This window comes from Dysidea avara, chromosome 3 (assembly GCF_963678975.1).
Source record: "Dysidea avara chromosome 3, odDysAvar1.4, whole genome shotgun sequence".
Taxonomy (NCBI): Eukaryota; Metazoa; Porifera; class Demospongiae; order Dictyoceratida; family Dysideidae; genus Dysidea; species Dysidea avara.
This window is the reverse complement of record NC_089274.1, coordinates 42,531,087-42,555,268: the sequence shown is the minus strand read 5'-3', so window position 1 is coordinate 42,555,268 and position 24,182 is coordinate 42,531,087. Positions and strand designations below refer to the sequence as shown.

The window sequence follows — 24,182 nt, the reverse complement described above, 5'->3', positions numbered from 1 at the left end:
AACACAATTACAAAAGATAATGGGATTATAGCTATACTTATGTTGCACTGAGGGCCTGTTATAGCAACCTGTGCTAACAGCCAAATTAAAGAAGATAATTACATTAATTAACTAGGGTGATAAGTATATGAATTATTTGGGTTAAGGTGTTCTGTAAAATGATTCCAAAGGTGTTCATAGAGATCACTGCCTTGATTGTGTTGAGGTGTTGAAATCAATGTTAATAGGGGGAAGGGCATTCCACAGCCTCGTGATCAAGAGTTGATTGAACAAATTTTGTTGTTCAGAGAATAATTGTGAAGCAATTTGTGAACAGTATAGATGATCTTGTCCAAAAGATTAATAATTTTAAATGTTCAAGTGATCACTTGGCTGCTTAAAAAAAAGAGCATACTAGTATACATCAATGGAAGGAGTTTCAAATCACATAAACATATTTTATAATCAGAAGTGTGATCATTCAAAATAAACTTAGTTACATGCCTCTGAACCCTCACAAGTGTAGTAGTGCATTTTATTAGGTGTGGATTTCATAATTGTGAACAATAGAAATAATAATGCAAGTGATTTATATGCCATGGAGCAGATCATACTGTAGTGATTATTCCATTCAGGATAGATCTATTGACATTAATTTGTACACCGAGATGTTTACTTACTTAGGTGTTGTAGCATGTTGGACTCAATGTGGTGTTAGGAATACTCTGACTCATTTGGGAATTCCAAAGTAAAGTTCATTACCAGTTGTAGAATAAGTTCAAATCCTTTTGTAAAATCAGAGGGATGAAAGGTGATTTTTAATAATTCGTATCATCAGCAAAGAGAAAAGGTTTGAATCTTTCGATGAAATGACTTCTGATGGTAAATCATTTACATAAATTAGAAAATCAGCTACTTCGGCTTTGTATATTTGCTGTAAGGATGTCATGAACCTGATAAAACAATACTGTTTGAACACTGATTGTGGGGAGCTTGAGTACCAATGAGAGCAGGGATGTCATGAACCAAAGCTGGCATGCACCGAATGTGAGAGAAAACCATCAGTTTTATTGATGAAAAACACAGTAACAGTATAACTATATCCTTGGACACATGCTACCACAAATAGGGCAATATAAGCCCCACAAGTGGGCATGGCAAGGGTAACAAAAAAAAAAAAACAGCATTACATATATACACTCAATTAAAAAGAAAAATTAATTATATTATACAAATACAACGTTCAAGTCTCCACACACCATTCTTGATAGCTAGTCCTTCGCCATAAATATCCTCCTAGAGGAAGAGATTGATATCGCTGCCACTGAATCAAAGATCCTTGATTCAGTGCCGCACGAACGCCTTCTTCTAAAGCTGAGTTCTTTGGGAATAAATGGAAAGGTGCTGTCATGGCTAAGATCTTTTCTCATATACAGAAAACAAAGAGTGGTGATCAATGGTGCGTATTCTGATTGGGCCAATGTTACTTCTGGGGTTCCCCAGGGAACTGTGTTAGGCCCTCTCTTGTCCCTGTTGTATGTTAATGATCTAGACTCTGTCGTAAAGAGCTCTAAAATTAAACTTTTTGCTGATGATGTATTGCTTTATGCGCCAGCTAATACCCAATAGGAATGACTGCAATTTCCAACTGGACGAATTGTTGGCAGCTGAAATTAAATATTGTGAAATGTGAAGCACTGGCCATCACAAACAAACGGAAACCTGTTAATTTCACTTATTGTATTAATGGTCAATCAATTTTGTGGAACAATCCTGTCAAATACCTTGGTGCACGTGTGCTAGTTGATGGTAAATTGAGTTGGTCCAAGCACTGCAGGTATGTGATTAATAAGGCCACCAAGTCCTTAAACTGTTTACGGCGCTCAATGTTTGGATGCAGCCATGTGGCCAAGTGTGCGGCGTACAAAGCAGTTGTACGCCCGACTCTGGAGTACGCTGCTGTTGTGTGGTCTCCACATACCAAGGGAGATATTAAATTGCTTGAATCTTTGCAAAATAGGGCAGCACGCTGGATTTGTGGCAGTTGCTGGAGTCCACAGACCAATTCATGGACTGTATCTTCAAGTGATTGCTGCTCTCAGCTTAATCTCCCTACCCTTGAATCAAGACGTCAGTACCTTTCTATTTCTTTCCTCCATAATATTTATCACCAACGTACATCCATCAAGTTTAATTGTCACTGTAAATTTAATTCAATTTCATCTACTAGAAGTCATCACTTGTCAATAAACCCACCACAGTCAACCATCAACTCTCGTCGTTATTCGTTCTTTGTTAACACTCTTTCTGTGGAATTCTGTACCATTAACCATCCTCATCTGCAATGATCCAAATCCAAAATCCTTCCGGCATTCATTACACCATTATGTGTGTGTTAATTGATGTTTTTGTATTGTTGTGCAGTTTTGTAATTATTTGTTTGTTGTATATTTTTGTAGTTGTAGTGTTCTTTTTTGTGGCTAACACTTTGTACAGGCTTTGCCTTTTGTGTATGCCTTCCATTGTGGTAAATTTGATAATAATAATAATAATAATAATCCTTTTACTTCTAGATTTAGTCATCGTAAACTCATTTTGAATGAAATTCACACAGTTCGTAAAAGATGCATGACAATGAAATTGGTAGATAGTGGCCTAGTACACTCATGAAAACTATATAGCAAAATCTTTCAAATTACAACTAATATTGAATCTAGCTCTCCTGAATCTGAAAGAAAGAAACAATTAGGAGTTAATGGGCTCCCGATCTCTTTAATATCCTTGATCGTGATCAGTATTAAAATAACTTGATAGATTTTAACTAGCTAATTATCCCCAGCCCACAAGGTGTTTTTTGTCTGACTAGGACGGGAAACAAGGAATTTACAATTGTTAGCCTTACAGTGCACTCTTTGGGATTGAGAAACGCACAGGGAAAAGCAGATTCCTGCAAGCGCCCTAGAGCTAGTACGCAATTTTCACGTGAGTTGGCATTGCCGCGCCTCTTGGCGAATAGATAAAAGAAAGCGTGATTTGTACCTCAGTAGCTGGATCGTATAGACGGGTTGCCTTTTTAAGGCGTGGTCGTTTTACCGTAAATTTTCCACATACTTTCCGAGTTCGCTAAGTCAAAAATGTATTACGGCTAATGGAGAAAATGAACGTTTCGGTTAACTTTAGCAAGCAAGAGTTAGCCAGCCTTCAGAACAGAAAGTATATTATAGAGAAAGGTTCGAGCTATAACATATCCAGCGTGTAAGGTGAAAGCTGAACGAGAAGATGATTTTCTCTCAATCTCGGGTTTTTGGAAAGCGATAAAACTCGCTGAAAACATTCTTTGTAAGACTTTGTTACTACTTAGAATGATAGACTGGATGATTTTAACTCACCTTGTACCTTTGAAGAATCAAAAACGTTTGTCAAACTATTTTTAAAAATGGGTTTTTTGTTGACTTCTTGACCAACATTGTAATCATGCGTAAAACGGAAAGTCGCGTTTTCTCGCGTTACACAAGGGACACGCCCTAAATAGGCAACCCGTCTATAAGTTAGATAGCCGGTGATTAACAACCTATACGCCACTTGTTGTCTATTATTGATACAAAAAATGGCCACTGATGCAGATGTGGAAAGCGCTATTCCGTTAGAGCAATTAAAAGTAGAGGAACAGAACAGATCACTAAAGTCGGAGACCATTCTGTCCATTCATAAGGAACCAAAACGACGGGAAACCATTAAAGATAACGAACTGTCTTTGGATTACATATACTCGCAGAAGTTTGTCTTTGCACCATCAGAAACAGCTCAGTTCAAGAGCAAAGTTTGCAAGGATTATATCACCCCAATGGTGGATAAGCTTGATATCTTCTTCAAAGCGCAGTTGTACTACCCACCAGATGATGATGATGGGGAAATGGCTGGCTGTGTTATCAGTTTCCACTTGTTTTGCATTGAAGGTTATGAAAATGAGAAGAATAAAGTGAAAATAAACCAAAGCGTGCAAGCTTTCTTGGAAGATTTTCAAACAGCTCAGTTATCTTCATCTGAAGTTTTGATTCGTAAGGATACAGTGTTGAGGAAACCAGTCTACATGTATGTAAAATGGCTATAGCAATACATGTGCACACAGCAAAAAAACTGTTTAGCCTCCATGCAGTAAAATTACTCTACATTAAGGGTATACGGCACATTACTAATTAAGATAGCATCAAGAGTTAATAATATTATTAACTCTTGATAGCATTCATATAGCTATAAAGCTAACATTTAAGCACTTGCTTACATAAATAGTTACTTCTTATTACCAGTAACTTTCACTTAAACAATCACTTTACTATGATGAAATTAGTGGTCCACACCCCTTTTCTGGAGAACATATTAATGAATTGCACTATAGAGTAAGCCACCAATGTTCGACCACCACAGGTTCGGATGCGATTTTTCTTTAAACTCGCAAAGAAAATTTCTGCTTTTGCTATGCCTTTGGAGAGGTCTAGGCCGTAAACTCTTGCATACAAAATTTCAGACCTGCAGCTTTCTTAGTCTGGCTGCAGGAGCTGCAAAAGTGACCTGTCCGAATGTTCTCAATTCTCGGACAAAAATATGTATTATCGGTCAAGTGGCACTGCACGTAATACTTGAAGCTGATCAAGTCTTTCTGTGCTTGATATGAAAGAGCAACTCTTACACTCTCCAAATATATGCAGACAGTTGGCTTAGTCCTTATTGGCTGTGAATTACAAAGCTCCAAAGTCACCTCTGTCGTGCAATCTTAAATTCGGCCACATGTGAAGCTCGTGCAAATCAAATAGTTACCTATATCGAATTCAAAGCTATTTTTATGAACATTGAGAGCATCAGCTACCGTTCAGTAGTAAATAGACACATGCACGATGACCACACCTTGATTTTTGTCCGAATAGCAGCTACATTGCACTATGTTTCTCTGACAGTAGCAGCTTAGCTACTGCACCCAGCACACATATACAAAATCCAAATCCACTTAAATGGGGTTTTGACTATCCCCTGTCTTAACAATGTCAAAAGTTTCTCTTCAAAATGTCCAAGACATTAGCCAGATCGAAATACTCTAATAGAGCAGTCAAATACTCTAATATAACGATCAGCGAATTTATTATCTCGTGTAATATCTACTTATGGTTCGACCAGTAATGGAGTATGCAAGCGTTGTATGGGACCCATACTATCAGACTCAGATATCAATCTTAGAAAAGGTTCAGAGGCGTGCAGCTAGATGGGTTCTATCTGACTATAGTTATCACAATAGTGTTAGTGCCATGCTGGAACAGCTCAACTGGTTACCCCTAGTGAAGAGAAGGAAACAACAGAGGCTTAATTTGTTCTATCAAATAATGCATGGAGGAATTGGCTTATCTTTACCAGAATACATTCATTTCACCACCAGACACACTAGACATCATCATCCGTTTCACTTGATTGTACCACCAACAAACACCACCACCTACATGACAAGCTAGTTTCCAAGAACCATCCAGGAATGGAATTCACTGCCACCGCACCTAATTGAACTGAACACTCTAGCTACATTTTCAAACTTAATTGAACAGCACTTATAATTTGTGATTGTTTGGGCTTAATCAGCTTTGCTGTCTGCCCTTTTCCCCCAAATAATAAAATAATAATAGTAATCAGGTTTTAAGCGTTGTAATCAACAAAATTCACATGTAATCGTCTTATGGAAGTGAATATGCCTGGGCGTGGCCCTCAGATTTTCTGACTGCTCCAATTGTAAAATAGGTGACTGTTCTATTAGAGTGTTTTATCTGACTAATGTCCTGGACAGTTTGGAGAGAAATTTATGATAATTTTAAGACAGGGTTAGTCAAAAACCCATTTAAGTGGATTTGGATTGTGTATATGCGTGCTGGGTGCAGTAGCTAAGCTGCTACTGCCAAAGAAGCATAAATGCAATGTAGCTATTTGGGAATAAATCAAGGTGCGGTCATTGTGCAAGTGTCTATTTACTACTGAATGGTAGCTGATGCTCTCAATGTTCATAAAAATACTTTGAATTCGATATAAGTAACTATTTGATTTGCACGAGCTTCACATGTGGCCGAATTTAAGATTGCACGACAGAGGTGACTTTGGAGCTTTGTAATTCACAGCCAATAATGACTAAGCCAAATATTTGCATATATTTGGAGAGGATAAGAGTTGCTCTTTCATATCAAGCACAGAAAGACTTGATCAGCTTCAAGCATTACGTGCAGTGCCACTCGACCGATAATACATATTTTTGTCCAAGAATTGAGAACATTCGGACAGGTCACTTTTGCAGTTCCTGCAGCCAGACTAAGAAAGCTGCAGGTTTGAAATTTTACATGCAAGAGTTTATGGCCTAGACCTCTCCAAAGGCATAGCAAGAGCAGAAATTTTCTTTGCAGGTTTAAAAAAAAATCACGTCCGAACCTATGGTGGTCAAACATTGGTGGCTTACTCTATATCAACTCTTAAACCACAACTATATAGGAAATAGGTGATCAAGAATGAGGAAATAGGGAAATAGTGGAAAAATGAAACACTGAAGCTGTTCAAAACATGTGAAATAGCTAATAGTACTCACCTCTTTACAAATACCACCTCTATGATAAGACCGCCTTTAAGATAAGACCACCTCATTAAAGTGACCACTTTATTTATACTTCATGACCACTTTAAGTATCAGGTAAGACTATAACTTCATATTCTCGTTACTTAGTGACCATTTCAAGCAATTTCAAAAAAGCTGTGGTGTATTTTATGAATTTGTGTACAAGGTCATCTATCGAGATCATATTTTTGTCTTAGTGTAAGAGACTAACAAAAATACGATTTAGTATTAATGAGATGTTAACTCAAAAGTAGCTATAGCGCTAGCTTTTTGGCCATTGTGGGGCCAAACTTTGTATACATGAAGTGGCCTTATTAACAAGGCTAGCTATATAGCTACCACTATTTTATTTTATGGTCCAGACTGATTTTCTTTTCATTGAGAAGAGGAATGCACAAGATGTCTATTGTTTCCAATACAAGACCATAAAATAAAATAATGCTAGCTAACCTTCATTATACAAACTTTGGCCCCAAAAAGCTAGGTCGAGCTATATGGTGTAGCTACTTTTTGAGTTAACATCTCATTAATACTAAATCATAATTTTGTTAGTCTCATAGGTATTTTGATTAATCAAATTACACTAAAGTAAAATGAGTCAAAATATGATCTTGATAGATGATCTTGTACACAAATTCATGAAATACACCACAGCTTTTTTGAAATTGCTTTGAAATGGTCACTGAATAATGAGAATATGAAGTTAGCCTTACCTGATACGTAGAAGTATAAAATATGCGGTCACTATTATGAGGTGGTCTTATCATAAAGGTGGTCTTATCACTGAGGTGGTCTTTGTAAAGAGGTGAGTACTATTAGCTATTTCACAAGTTTTGAACAATTTCAGTTTTCCATTTCCATTTCAGTTTCAGTTTTCAATTTCCACTGTTTCCAATGTCCCACACCCATTCTTCAAACAATGACCTCAGGAATGCACCACACTCAATTTTAGTACACGACAAGCTTTAAATTATAGGGCATTGTCATAACGCAGTCCACATGCATGCATAACCTTGACCTTCAAATCTTTAATCAGCTAAAACATGTTAAAGCAAGATTTCTATGGAAAAGAGTGTCCTACTTCCATGCATATACCCCTGTAGAAGGTGAATCATAAAAGTATGATGTACAAGTTGGGATGTTTCTCTTAATGTCACTACTTGAATCATAGATTATAATCTATTCTATGGTAGTGGTTATACTTTTAAGTCCTAATTTCAATTGTGGTTTATGGCCACATGGTCAGGTATTGTAATGATCCAAATACATATCCAATTGAAATGGAAAACTTGAGATTTGACATCAATTCTCAGCTTAAATGGGTTAATCATGTAGCTAAAGCATTGCAGGCAAAGCATCCTGTTTACTGAGCTGTATATACCTGCATCACACACTATCGTCATGTTTTCCATCAGTTACAACAACTGCATACAAAGCTAGACCAATTCTAACGTATTCTTCCCCAGTTTAGCGCTTTAACATCATAGTTCCAGAAAAGATATGTCTAATGTAGAATTGATCCAGTGTCATACTGCATGTTGGGTGTGAGGTAGTAGGTCAAACTCAGTCACTCGTAATTGGACTGGTGGAGCTCGGGTAAATGCAATATCTTCCCATCGGGTTTTACAGGAATTTAACAACTGAAAAACAACATAGCAGACCTGGTAGGCTATTAGAGATTGCATATTGTATCTCTTCAAGTTGAAAGGGGAATATCTCCTTTATATAATTTATGTATTTGATCTGAAATGAAGAGCAGCTTTGTCTAAAGATTTTGTGCAGAGAGAGACACTTCTGTGCATAATTTGTAGTTTTAAGTGGCTTGTCCATGTTACGCTTCCTTAGCAATGCATAGCAATGAGTGAAAACTACATGTAGCTATTATTACAAATCAAACCAAGTTAGTCAAAATCACTAATTGCATGGTATTTGTCAATAACTAAATTATAGTTGATTAATTCCTATTGCTATAAGGCATAGTATTAACTGGATGCTAGGATTTTTAGTAGTACCATACCATGAGCATTGTTTCAGACACTTGAGCAACTAGCTAATGATCATAGTTTGATAGCCTACAGTACTAACTGCAGTGTACATAGCATAGATTTTGTGGTTAGGTATATTGTTTCAATTTTTTAAATTTCCAGTTATCATTATTTGTTCTATACCCACCTAGTAAAAATCAAGACTACCCAGACAATCCAGTAGATTGTTGTACTCTGCCAGAGAATTGTTGCTGGAAGGTGAGTGTGGTAACTAACTGATGAGTTGTGTCAACAAAAAATACTCTGACCATATTGTGAATCATTAAAATTTTAAAGTATAGCATGACTTGTCACAATATAAAAATTTCACATGTAAACGGATCTATGGAGTTGATCACACATAAAGAACAAGAACGATCATTACAATATAAAAATGCTTTAAAAGGGGAGATCATCACATGACATACAAATTTAACTTCGGCCTTAAAAGACAGGATTTAAAAGTTGTGAAATTCGCATGCTTTAAGCCTTCTCACAGATCTCTAGCAGGATATATAGTATTCACAGAAATCAAAGGTGGCAGGCAAGAAATAGCTAATGCTAAATACTTTTAGTTATGACAACCATACCATATTAAATTCATTGACATTAACATCATTACAGCCACTACATTTAAGTTCACAACTTTTTGAATCCTGTCTTTTGCAGGCTTTTCTAATTTGTTCTATTAGAGTATTTCAATCAAATGTTTTTACTCATGATTAGTTACATTGTCACGATCATTTTGGCAACTTAGGTTTGCTGCATTCTCTCTTGACTGCAATGGTGTAATTGTGGATCCAGACTGTTATTGAGGGCCTGAGGCATGCATGGCTCAGCTATAATCTCTGTCTTACTAGTAGCTATGTGACGTAAACACCCCTCTGTTAGTTTTGAATCATTTAGGCCTTTGCAGAAGGATTTGAAGTCTCAAACAATTACAAAAAGCTATAGCATAGGCAGCTCTAGGAAGTTTGGTGACTGGTTTCCAATCCAGATCTGTTGTGATATCAGGGCCTAACCACCTATGTAGAAAGGAAGGAATACATTTGTACATAGTGTGAGAAGAATGCCAATCTTCAGGTCTGGGGGAATGCTCCCAGGGAAATTTTTGAAATTACAAGGCATGTAAAGTTGAATTTGAGTGCATTTCAGCAGTTTATCAATGACTAATAATGCTTGACTGTTGTATTGAAGTGACTGCTCTATTAGGGTATCGCAGATGGTCTTGTTTGACCAGTTTCTGGAAACCTCAGGGACCTCCTTGGACCACCCCTTTATAATAATTATTTTAGACATGCTTAACACACTTGAAACTGTTGGGTTGACAGTTTTACAGCTGATTTCTCAGTGAAGTATAGTAAAACAAATTCTTTTGTAACTAAAACAAGTGCTCCATTTAGTGATAAACTTGCACCAAATTTGCAGCAATTCATCACAATTATAAGAGGGGTTTATGAATCTCTTAGGCCTTCCTGAGCCCCCACTGTGGTGTCTATATACTGATGATGACACATATCCTATCACTTTGTTTCCAATAAAAGATTTGGGTGTTACATTTGACAAAGTCCTAAAGTTTACAGATAAATATCGTATCTACCAAATTATGCAAAACTCAAGCAATGTACTAGATATACTTGTACTTGCAGAGATGCATAACCTATAAGAATGCTTTATACCATGCACCCTCATCTTGTCAACAGTTCTACCATTTGGATTCCCCATATTCGTAAGCTAAAAAACAGTTAAACCAAGGGTTAATAATAGAGGAGAGGAGAGTATCTAACGCAGTGCAGGATGTGTAAGTCAAAGGTATTCCATGAGATGTGTTAACATGTGCTCACTGGAATAACTAGGAAATGTGATGGTTAAAACAATCTTCCCCTATGAAGTATACTATAAAGAATGTTGCAGAGCTTTGACTTGCACATAATCATTTGTAGAGACCCTGCACTGTATTGGATACTCACTTCTCCTCTACTATTAACTCTTGGTTATACTCTGTGTGATCTACCATATGTTAAAATACTTCAGTAACTTTTTGCTAGAGTAGAAAGGGTCTAATTATGACCAAAAATTCTCAACAAACTTGTAGCAGGGATTAGACATGGAGCATTCTTTTACAATTAACACAAATCCTACAAGAAATGGACTAAAACTTTACAAGAATTATTTCACTGCTAAAATTTATGATCACAAAGGGAATTGTTACTCCACGATGTTGTTATATATGCTGCTAACATACGTACTTATTTTAAAAGTATAACCTCTGCTTTGGTTATGCATATATAGGTGTGATTGGTTTTTGTAAGTCTTTTGTCTTTTTTTGATCGATAGACAATAAAATTAATAATGATGACTGGATCTGCAAGGACCCCATGTGTTAACACATTTTTCGAATTCCATTTTATTACATTTTCTTTATCCAGATAACCAAAAGAATGGCCAATCAAAGTTTCAGCTCTTTGAATCCAAGAACTTTCGAAGCTACAATGTTACAAAGTGGCACTGAACAGCATTAAGTATAATGTCATTAACATTACTTCAGCCATTTTTTTGGCTGCCCTCTTTGATTTTATTATCTCTTTTTACATCCTGGTTTCTTGGCTGTGCCTTTTGGAAAAGTGCATACTGCCATTCTTTCTAGCTTATTACAGTCTATAGCCAAACAGTCAAACTGAATTAACATTTCAGAAATGTATGATAGATATCAATGCAGTGGCATGATTTGCTTTGTTCTTTTACAGTGTATCAATTGGTGGCTTATTGTTCCACGAGTACAATGGGACTTTTTTGCCCTACTCTATCAGATGTATGCTTTTGATATTTGTCACCAGGGATTTATGTAAGTTGTCATACCACAATCAGTGTTATGTGTATATACATGTAGATGTACATTGTATGCCTCACTCAAAATGTGTTGACGTCATGCTTCATACACTGCCATAAATTGGGGTGCACATGCTTACAGATAAGAGAAGCAACTAGAACAATTTATGATAGACCACTTTCATACCTCACTTCAAAGGGAAAATTGGGTGTGTAAATTATAGCACTGCTATCAGTGCTCAGGGATGCACTAACGAGAAATGAAGGTAGTATATCAAAAATATATACCACTTTAACATGGACATTCAAAGGTGCCATTCAGGGTTTAACTCACATGTTGCCTGGCCAATATCATGGAACGTGGTTTGCTCATGGCTTTGATGCCCAACCAGTTTAAAGATATGATATGCTTTGATTCGTTATATTGAGCGACATTGAGTGTTAAGTTGTTGGTTTAGTTACAGGTTAGGCTAGTTGCTATGTTTTGACTAGTTGATAGTTACTAATAAGCAGCAATATAGTTATTTGGGCAATGCATGGAAGCATATGTATTTCTACCCACCACATGTCAGCCACTAAGTAGACCATGGAACAGCACAAAGGGTACAACTGGATTTAAGTAACTTATAGTCCTATGCACTTAACTTAAATGTATTAACTTACCGTCCCATTAGCAAAGTTGGTAGACTTAATGTAGTACGAAATGGAAAGAAAAAAACATTTTTCTGGCATTGTGTGTAGAAACAAATGATGTATTAATAATGTTCTGATTAGCCCACACTATTAAAACCACTATCGATCATCTGGTATAAAAGAAACAGAGTGTTAGTTCTTTCACCTATCAGATGAGTGCGCTTATAGAGTGATATATATCATGTCTGTGTTGGGTTTTGCTGATATAGCTATTGTCCTCAGGCCTGCAGCCTATTGGGCTTTTGTATCAGCAAAATCCCTCACAGCTGTGGTATAACTACGTATCACATAGTCCTCCTAGGAGAGTATATTTTTGATATACTACGTCCATTTCTTATTAATGCATTCCAGGAAGTTTCAGATTTCTTTGATGACAGGGTTGATTGTGGCTTTTAGTTTTGTATAGTTGAAACCTGTGGACTTGCATGAAGAAGGTAGGGTTAGTTTACATTGCTGTTTTGATTGATGATATGTATAGCATTGGGCATGGCTTTTAAATTGATTTGGCCATTATCGTTCACTACTTTAGTTTCATGGCTAGTAATAATAGTGCACTTAAAACATTGCTAGGACTATAGGAGTTTGTGTTTCAGCTTTATAATAAACACCTGGCTTGATGTGCCATATAGCACTGGCCACTGGGCATGGTGCTTAATTGATTTGGCCATTAGCATTGTAAACATATTCACTTATTCGTGGCTAGTAAAGTAAGTACTTTAGTGTACTTAAATCATCAACATGAGCTTGCATTTCAGCTTTCTGTGCTTAATTATGTATCCACAATTGAAGCTACCTGCATGCCCATGTAAATACAATTATGTTTGGCCTCAGCAAAGCATGGTCATTGTTTATCCACAATCAAAATTCACATGTTCCAATATAAATACACTTGCATAGCAGCCTGCAGTTTCCCACATTTGCAGGTGAGTTACCCAAGTGGAATATAGGCACTTGTGATTTGCCTAATACAGCATATACACATGCAGACTCAGCTGCAGCCCTCGTGTTTTTGCATATGTATAAAGCAAACTACTCGTGCCCATGTTACAACTACATGTATTACTAACGGGTAGACTGAAGTAGAGATTAATTAAATGTCCACTAGTATATCTGCAGGTGTAGGCAAGCTCCCTTGTTTCCCTACTTTTTTCTATGATCCCTAATCGAATATTTGAAATTCCTAATTTTTCCTTATGCTTGTTTGCCAGTTTACTCTTTTGTAACATTATTATGACTGGTGAACCCACGCATACTGCATCAAAGAAAAGGATGGCACCAGAGTTAACATTTTTGTCTGAATGTGTGCCCCAGCTATCAATTATTGACTCGAAAATGAAGTGGTCATTATGCTACACTTTCAGCTATGTACAGCCTGTTACACAGTGCTACAAACAAAGAACAGTAGGAGAAGCACCTATGCAATCAATCTAGTCACCACGAAAAATATGGATGATTTCAACTATCAATTACTGACTCGCTTTCATTTATTTTTAGCCCATTACGCAGCATCAGAAGCGCCTCTGCAATCAATCCAGTCACTTCAGAAAATATGGACAATTCCCATTTACAAACGTTGGGAAGCCATGCATCGTGCTACCTTGAATTGACATCTTGGGAAGTTAGCAAAAAGAAATGGGACACAAAGGAGGACAAAGGTAAGTCCATGATGCATGCATTGTACGTACTGCGGATATTCCAAAAGGCATGTCTCATGCAGGACGAAGTGACATTGAACAGGAAAAAATTAAGCCCTTAGCCTTAGCTATTATCAAGTTACGCATGCCTGAAGACAAGCAGGCAGACAGACAGGGCAGGGCAGGCAGAAAATTCCATTGAATAAATTTTTAAAACAATTCATAACAATCTATTAGAAGCATTTAGGGTCATACTGAAGGCACTTTTGGGGTTGGTTATACCTAACCAATACTGCCAAGCTACCAGGATGGTATTGTGAAGCTGGTTTTTGGGTGATTTTTTTGGCCAGAAAGACCCAAACCTCTGTGATCCTTAATCTGCTTTACTGTATGATAAGTTCTACCAAATAATTTTTGAACATAGTTTGTGTACATATAGTAAAGCTTGGCGTCAAATAATATTCAGTCTTTCTACACTTGATCATGTCTCTATATATTCAAATTGGTCTTGCACCAAGATCTAAAGTCATTTGAATGATATGCTACAAAAGCATTGCCATATGATTCTTTAATTCCCTGTATCGTGTTAGCAACAAATTTAATGTCCTAAGAGAAATATATAATTGTCAATTGTGATCCTGTCTGAGAAAACTGGTCTTATTGCCTATTTGAATTGAATTAAAAGTATATACCATCTTATCTGCTTGCTCACAGAGAGCTCAAAATCTTTGCTTCGTTTCTGTAGCCCCAATAGTATATGTTTATTTAGATGCAGTAGATGTAAACAAGATTGTTGTCATTTCTTCAATAAAACTACCTTCATATGTACATCCACAAGTGACTACAGGGTTAAAAGTATACTTTGGTTCATTTGCCATACATAGTGAGCATTTTAAGCAAAATTCCAGCACTGCGAATGAAGTTATGGCTGCGAATGAAGTTATGGCTGCGAATGAAGTTATGGCTGCGAATGAAGTTATGGCTGCGAATGTAAGCACCTATAATGTAATCTCAGTATACCATGCTTACTCAGTTAAATGTTGCACCTTTAATAGTAGCTGTGCAATGATTGTTTTTGAAAATAAAGGCTGCAACATTGTTTTCAAGCACTAAGCAGTGATGAAATTCGAATAGTCGCCACATCCATTTTTAGCAAAGTCCATGAGGGGAAACATACTAATATACATTACAATTACACATGGTTGTAATCCAATTATTCTTAAAGTATCAATGTCAATCTTGTCAATGTCAGGAATAGGTATGTAGTTGATTCCATTGAATAATCTGTTTGTGGTAAGTAAGAGTATATACTTGTAAACATCGATTCTTGTTTGTAGGTGAATAAGCATGAGGGGATGGTGGGAACAAGTGTGTGATATGAGCTGTATGAACTAAGTGGGTTTTTGCTACGTAAGATGGTCACATATCAGTTTATGTAAAAGTCATAGTGATTGACTGATCGTACTGTAAATAATACACTTCAAGTTTGCATTTCAAATCAAAATTTACCTGATCTCTTTAGTGTTGATAACAGAAGTCAACAAAATGACTAACTCTGTGGCTTCAATGAATTAGTAACTGTGGCTTGCATATCATGATCAACACTAAAAAAGATAGAAGTAATTAAAATAGCTGTTACATGGACATGTGGACAGACAGATACTATAAACCAATTATCGTATTGCACAAAAATAAAAGTATCCCTTGTGTACTGTGACTTTAGCAAAGTCTACCACAATGTAAATAAAATTCTCTCTCCCATGCTTTATTGTGTCTTGCTTGACTTCTTGAAGTGCTAAGTTAAAATATTTGTGGCAACAAACTGATCCATTGTTGACCTATCACTTTCTAACGAATTTTTATTGAATTGAAATTAAAATTCAATGGCGATGGTGTGATTTTCATAGACTAGTTTGTTTAAACACTCTGCGCGTTTGACTGAAACCATACAAAACACGTATTATCGACCACTGACATGTGTTATCGACCACATGTACATTGTACAAATACTAATAATATCGATATCCGGCTACCAGATAACTCTGCCTCATTCTGCCATGGAGGATGTAATGTGTGTAATAAAGACCACACCCACCAAGATCCATATTATTTGCAAGAATAATATATACAATTTGTGACCAGTTTAACACACAAAATATCAACTTTATCATTGAAACAAGAACAAAAACTACTAGTCCTTAAGCTTTTTTTTGCCCATACTCCTCTTAAACTTCGACTAACTTTACACAGCTGCTTCTGCTGGTTCATTACACATGTACATGTTTATGGAAAAGGTTATTATTTTCCCGGAAATCGTCTGGTTGATATTCATCAGTGTCTACCACTCTTATGCCAAACAATGCCTTGGTTTGTGGCTGCCAAACTCCACAAATGCATAGATCAGCAACAAGTGTATCAGAAACTCCATTAATGCCATCAGTGCCACTCCACTGATGTACCAGTCTTGGCTACCAGTGGCAATAAGGTCTGTAATTATGTATTCACAACTAGTCTCGAACCCAGACTTGTGATCTGGGTTTGAGACTAATTCGCAACATACGGGAGATGTTTATTTATTTGGGAAAACAGCACAGCTGGTGTCAATTCCCAGGAAAAAAAACAGAATTGCAACAGACAGCTTCACATTATTGTAGTTAGTAGTGCTAGTGTATGAAGCAAGGCATTATTGGCAATGGTAATTCAGCTATATAGCATGCCAGGTGAAGGATGAAGCATTAATACAGAACAAACAAATTATGCAAATAAACAAACACTGAAACAATATTGTTACCATGATAACATACCCTTAATCTTGTTTTTTGTTGTTGTTTTTTTATGGAGTGCATCCACTGGCAGCTGGCATAGCAACTTGAGACTTAGCTAGAGTCCACAATCCGAAAAATCAACTTTTACAAATCGATTCCCCTATGTATACAACTGTGGAATGTCCATTGTAGTACCCCATTGCTATAAAGATTTTGTTCACAGGTGAATCTATCCCCAGTTAGTAGGTACATGTCTGTAGGCCTCGTAGTTTTCGAGAACACCAATTAATTATTTATTCATTATTTATGACATAATTTAACCGCGTTTCTTATTATTCTTAGTACTTGGTTGTGTAATTATATTGTTTAATGTACAAAACCCCCTCAATTAGTGAGTATAGTGAGTATAATCGTACATAGATTATTTACTTAATTACAAATTTAAAAATTATCCTTAAGTAAGTCAAGAGATGATGTTTGAACAATGTGATCACTCATCAAGTTGGTTCCATAATCTAATTGTGAACGGAAAGAAGCTAAGGAGTTTTATACGCATCAATTTTTGTTGGTAACTGTAAGAATCTGTACTGGTGTCCTCCAGTTGTAGTACTACTTGGTATAAACTGTGCTTGTGTCATTGACGATTTTGTACAACAATATAATGCGTATGTTTTTTCTTCATTTTTTTAAAGCCATTTATTGGCCATTACCTAATCAACATTTTAAAGCCATGGTCACACCCTTATCACAGCTTGGCTGTTTTGAAATGGAATATCACTTTTTTTTGTATTTACATGTAGACTTGCTTAATTTCTTCAATAGCGATTATTGAATTAATGGAGAATGTACAGTTGCAGCTATATTGTACCGTAGGCTATTTTATTTGATAATTTGGTAACACTTTAACAGAATGGTTAATATGCGTTCTATAATGCAACACAATCACATAGAATTTTTTTATTATAGAAATATCGTTTTTCAAACTACCATTGTTGTCTTTTGTTTATAACATACATATATGGATTGAAAATTTATTAGATATATAGAAAACAAGAAGTGAAGCAGTAGCTCAGTGGTTAATGCTTGGGGTATTTAGGTGGACATCCCTGGTTGAAACTCAGAACAACTTTTTAACATTCTTTGCTCCAATTTGTTTTAAACTGCCAAAAGGAACTCCTACAGTAATGAATGTGTCTATATAATAGTTAGACGTCAAGAACCAGGGTTCTACGGGATTTAGAAAACTCGAAGGCCCTGGGCTGTAGCGCCCGAGCGCAGCGAGGGCGCTACTAAGGGCCTGAGGGTTTTCTAAATCCCGTAGAACACAGTGGTTCTTGACGTCTAACTTATTTAGACTACAACTCGTTATTGTACCTTGAATTGACAGCTGCTTGTAAATGGGAAATGTATGGCTAATTACTAGAAACAAGCCCTCTACACCCTACATGGCGGGACCTCAGCGTGGCTGTTGCTACCCGTTTAAACGCCCATGCGTTGCCAATGTTACAGGCGCGTGCTATGTATCGAAGTACTGGACTCAGCGACTGGACTACAACTCATTGTTGCTGTTGTTGTGCCCCGACAGCTGCTTGTAAGCAAGTAATGTAGTGTTGATTAGTACAAACAAGCCCATAATACCTCCCTCTAATTCAGTAGGGCTGTTACTAGCCATTTAAACGCCCATGCGTTGCCAATGTTACAGGCGCGTAATTATCGTGTTTCGTATCGCCTCAGAGCGTGGTCTCTATTGGACATGACCGTGGCTCTACGAGATTTAGAGACCACGTTTTCAGCCAATCAAATTTCAGTATCAAACTTGTTGTAGTCTAAAGACTAATTCTTGACAAGCACTTTACCCTGTAAGTGTAACTAAAACTGAATTGATACTGCTTTAGCAACAACCTGATTTAAATCATAGCTGGTTACACTGTATATCAAGTTAGGTTGGGAATTTTTATTCATTCATTATGATGATATATGACAGAAAACTACACATTTCTCATGAGCCAGCAAGGATGACTGTGGTGATTTCAGGCATATGGCTTGTCCTACCTGACAGGTAACTCTACTGCAAAAAGGTCCAATTTTGGAGAATTTCCAGAACTATTTATTCACAAAAATAATGCTGTCAATAATGCACTGGTGTGATATGCCAGTTTTCTTGGTCACATGACATGCTACCATTTGTCTCGATGTAGTTGTGAATAATTCCTAACAATGTATTGTATGGTTATATTGTTGTCTTATATTTTAGATGTAAGCTTGTCCACTTCTTTGCAATCCCAATAAATGTTGCTCTTTCAATGATGTTCCTGGCTCAGTTTAAATTGGGTTTGGATGAAAGCGTGACATATGCTTCAGAGTTTGTGTTTGATATCAATGCAAGTCTTATTTTGATGTTGATTCTTGTGCTGTTATATACCACCATGGGGCTGATTCGCAAATGTGCAGTTTGGGGACTTGCTACATCACTTTTTGTATTTCTTCTATGGGGAGCTGTAAGTTAACATCTGGACCAAAACAACTGATACATAGAAAGTGGGACTTGGAAAATGAATGATGGGTTAAAGTAATGTACAGTGGTGGCCAGGGCCATCAACAATATACATTTCCACATGGTTTGTCATGGGGCCACATCTTATTGAAACAGGTGTCACCTTAAGGCTTTAAACCACCACATACTGTTAATTTAAATCAAGAGTAAGCAATAATATTTGGGCCTGTGATGCAGCCACCGGCATCATTTGTATACATGTGAGTATGTACATACTGCAGAACCATTATTGCCATGTTCTGCAAGGTCACCATTACTATTTTATAACCTCTTTAATAAAGTGTCAGTTGTTTAAGCTGGTATTTTCACTATGGCTGAAACAAATATCCATATTATCCGGATAGTAATTGAAGCCATTAGGATAGTTTCCAATAATTTAAAAGGTAAATTTGGTAAATTTCCTTGATACATAACTTTCACATTAATATTATTACAAACTTAATCATATGAATGTTTTTTTTGTTTTTATTCTAAAATACTAGTAAAACAAGCATGTTCACAATAAAATATATTATACAGCATTTTTATAGCATGTGATGATGTCATTATCCGTGGAAGGATTTTTTCAGGATATCTGCATGGATAGTAAAATTGTCATTTTCACCACTATTTTTTTAGCCCCAAAGCTGGTTATAATCTGTGTATATAAGAGATTTGGAATGATGGGAATCTTTGTATAAAAATATTATGCCAACTGCCTTTGCCAATTATTGCAACAAAACTTATGGCAAATACTGCTGTTGCTTGTCTATTACAATTATACCTTTGTAATTTGAGGCTCAGTATAGTGCAAACTAAGCTGTGCTTATCTTGTACTTTTAGAAATACTAAAAGCTGATTAATTAGCTAACTACGTAAAAGGAATTTTGGCAGTTGGTAGCTAAATAGAATAGTAGAATTTCATTAAATATTTTCCTTTCACAGTCTTCTTGTTGGTTTGTATGGATTAACAAAGCATTTTTTGAAGTGTGTAATTGAAATAATTCCTTTGCTTTGTGATTTTTGCAGGGAAATTGCATGTACACAAAATTCAGCTATGAGACAAAGGAGTGCTATGATCATAACAGCAGTGAACTAGATACTGGTCCAAAGTGGTACAATCCAGTTCTTACTCCATACAACCCAATAATGTGGTCATACATTATTTCTTTTATGCAAGCATCATCTCACATGCTTGTACCTCAACTACCACCTTTCATCACTGGAGTAACTCACTGGGAAGCTGTGTCTGTGTTTCTTTGCAGGTACAGTGAACTCATCTAGTCCGTGACCTCTATATAATCCAACCCCTCTATAGTCTGACAGTGTTTGCTGCACCAATCAGACTATATATCACTTTGTAATTCCATCACCTTTACAATTCAACATCCTTACTAATTCATGCACCAATTCATGATAATGAGATAATAGAGGTTCTGTGTAGTTGATAACTGTTTATACACTGTTAAGCACAAGTGCTATTGTAGCAGTTAAAGGTGCTATTTTTGACTTCAGCAGTCAAAATGAGGTGCTACCACAGCACATCAGTTTTAAAAGTGCACATAGACCGGTCTAATTTAGCATTATGTTAATATAACCACTAATTTTTCGCCCCATATTATAGCAATAGATATTCCACAAGTTGTAACATATACATAATGTGAATAAGAACACAATTACATGTGATGAAATTTGGCGGCTATTTCAGTAAGCTTGGCGAGCTATGCACAATTAATCAAATACTAATAGTGATTCTACTAACTGTCCGACTCTTAACTATGCAGGTGACAGTTTAACAAGCAACATGATGGCAATGATTATATAATTGTCATTATTAAAATCAAAAAGCTGCACAATTCTCTTTGTGCAAACCGTATAATTGTTCACTTTGATAAGAGCACTAACATGAATATTTATGAAGTTAATACTGGTAGAACCAGCGGCCTATAAGCACCACAGGGTGCATGCTTATCAACAACCTATTAGTTTAAGTACATCTGGATCTAGTATTTAAATTTTAACATGCTATAATTCCTATACAGCTGCGACATAATGGCCCATTACAAAGCTCCAGGTATACATAAAACTATTTACTGCTTACCGGCTCAGCTTGACAAAACCATTTTAGAAAGTTCAAGGGATTCTGATAAGTTTTGGTTATCAAATGCACAGTCACAGTTCTGTAGTAACATGTGTAAGTATCATTGTGATATGTGTTAGATGCAGCTGTATAGGCTTTGTGCAAAAAAGGTAAATATCTTTGCTTACAAGATCAAATAACCTCAGTTCTCAAGGGTTCTTTATGTGTTTGCCCTTCTCAAAACATTCAGAACACATCCTACCAACAGCATAAGAAATTTGGCACTTTTATCAAAGAGTTACTGATTCTATGGCTTAGGTGCCAGACTATATTGTTAGCTATATGTGAATCCCCTGCATGCTGTCCACCACCATATAGAATCTCATTAGTAGACACACTAGAAAATTTTTGCTAGTGAAAATTTATCTTACTGTAAAGGATTGAAAATAGTTTCATATAATAAGAACAAACATGCTTCTATACCTAAGCAAATAATAATAGTCATGAAATCTGCACATGCGACCAGTCCTATGAAACTGGGCATGCATGTGGGCAGGTCATATCTTTGCATTCTAGAGCTTGTATTAAATAGCCAACTAAATGTTTAAAAAGTGCTCAAAATTACATGGCCATAAAATAATCATGTAAAAGGTTCTAAATCATGAAAGTTTGAAAAAGTAGACACATTTTGTGTGCCCACATACCCTAGTTTTGCAGGCCCAGTCACATATGATTTTAACTATACTGAAAAAACTGTGCACATACATGATGCCAAAGTGTCAATCCTGCTTATTTGTGTTATTTTTTGCAGACAAAAAGGTGCAAAAGCATGTTGTTGGAAGGTCTTAGCTCTTGCTTGCTTTCCATTCACATCAGTGGCGGTTGCTTGGTTTTCATGGCCCCACCTTATTGGCACTGAAATGTTTTACATCATGGCTGGTATTGGATACAAGCATAGTTATTTCAAAAAGTACAAGTTGATTACACAAAAAGCTGAATTAAGTGGTGATCCTAACTGTTCTCGTTTTCCAGATTCTTATCAAGACATGACAGAGGTACATGATATATTACAGTACCATTGATATATTAATTTATATATGCATGTTTGTACAGGCAAGTGAAATATCACAGTATAGCAAGCATCACAATAAAGCTAAGCTGGAAAGTCAAGGATTGTTGGAAAAGGGAAAACAGTACACTCCCAAGCAAGTGTTCAAAGAGTTGGCTACCCTACACATCTATCAACACTACTTCCACACACGTCAAAAACATGCTTTAGATTCTGATAGCTCTGATGCACACTTTATGCACTACAAGTAAGTTGGAAATGTGACATTATCATTTTGTCATAATACTGCATGCAGGATGCTGTCTGATAACGAATAAAGTTGACGGGCATATTGACAAGCTATACTGTAACTAACACACACACACACACACACACACATATATAGGGTGTATGTAGTGTTTGATTTTGAAATTCTAGGCCAGGTATATATAAGTGTATTTATACAAGTTGGATCTAAAGACAGTTGTCTATATGGGCTATGCATGCATTGAATATCAGCAGGTGCCACATTATCTTTTTAGACATTTCCTGGAGTCACACTATCAGCTAATGACCATGTGCAGCATAGATTTCTTTAATTTAGTGTGATATCACAGGTGCTTTAGTATAAAACATCAAAATTGACCACCAAATCATGACATTATTTTATATTTTATCACTATTGTACACATGTGAACCAAACATTGTCTAAAACATATATAACATATGTTACTCTTAGGCCTGACTACTCCACCTCTTTCCCCAACTGTGGCAGAACTAGTAATCCTTTATAGAGTGTAAAGTCCTTTCTGGGATGATAAATATTACTTACGCTTATATAGTTAGTCAGTGTAGCATTAGTAAATTAACTGAGATACACACAATCACCATGCACCACCACTGCCTGCTTGATCATGACATTTTATGATCACTCACTGCATATCTGTAGTGAAAGGTAGCTATAGCTAGTGTCTTGTGTGTATTTTCATCATTAGTAGTATTACAAGCAAATCACAGTACAACAAAAGAGTTTAAAAATTTATATATATAGCTATAGGGATTGCTATGAGACAAGAAGGAGATCAGTGAAATTAAAATTAACAAGGGTTACATCATCAAGATGACTCCCCGCATTTACTAGCTATTAAAAGCACTGCCCCTAGTGAAATACAGAAATTTGCACGAATTGACGATCACTCGCTAGTTATAGTGTCAAAACCATAAGAATTATTTGTGAGTTCACATTGTCAGTGTAAGCACAATCCCTGATAATTTACACTTCCTTTGCATGGATCCATTAATACAATTCCTACTGAAGTTTATAAATGACTATTTATGCCTATAGTTATTTGTTGTGCTACAGAGTTAATAATTTGCTATGTTGTAGCTAGCCAGTAAAAATTCAGTGGGTTATCAGTGGTGTCACAGTTGAATGCATGACTGTGGACAAGCTGAGACTAGGCTATATAGCTGCCATTACCAGAGTTTAGTCCTTGGAGTGATGTCAATGTCCACAGACTGGAAAGCATGGATTATTTCTTAGCCAGTAACATTGTCTGATGGACCATGCAGCGGCCTGGAGAGCATTCATCAACATTGTATGGTCTTCCCACTAGTCCCATCTCATCAGTTATCATTAACTCCATCCTCATTATAAGAAATTATAGCTAGCTATATACGTACGTTACACCTATTGTAAATTCACACACACACACACACACACACACACACACACACACACACACACACACACACACACACACACACACACACACACACACACACACACACACTTCTTCACTACCTGTCCCAGGATCCTCTTCATCCTGGCTCCCATCCCATCTAGTTAAGGGACTCTGAGTAAACTAGTATTGCAAGCCTTGAACGTGGGCCTCATGGCGAAGTCTAGGTGGGTGGATGAGGTGGGTGGGCCTCATTGCAAGCCTAGTCTCAGCTTCTTAAC

At 36.5% G+C, this 24,182-nt stretch overlaps 1 protein-coding gene across 2 annotated transcripts in view; it reads left to right on the top strand.

Moving 5' to 3' along the window:
- LOC136251063 (uncharacterized) overlaps positions 1-22,702 on the top strand; it is a 49,122-nt gene extending 26,420 nt beyond the window's left edge. Inside the window, exons 1-8 of one of the 2 annotated variants that reach the window (XM_066043441.1) lie at positions 3,097-4,071; positions 8,790-8,856; positions 11,385-11,482; positions 18,813-19,056; positions 20,121-20,356; positions 21,983-22,226; positions 22,285-22,487; positions 22,536-22,702. In XM_066043441.1, coding sequence (XP_065899513.1) covers positions 3,587-4,071; positions 8,790-8,856; positions 11,385-11,482; positions 18,813-19,056; positions 20,121-20,356; positions 21,983-22,226; positions 22,285-22,487; positions 22,536-22,557 — 1,599 coding nt within the window. In that variant the 5' untranslated portion in view covers positions 3,097-3,586 and the 3' untranslated portion in view covers positions 22,558-22,702. Of the gene's footprint in view, positions 1-3,096; positions 4,072-8,789; positions 8,857-11,384; positions 11,483-18,812; positions 19,057-20,120; positions 20,357-21,982; positions 22,227-22,284; positions 22,488-22,535 lie in introns of those variants that run through there. The other variant, XM_066043442.1, reaches the window with a different exon arrangement.
- Positions 22,703-24,182: the final 1,480 nt, after the last annotated feature.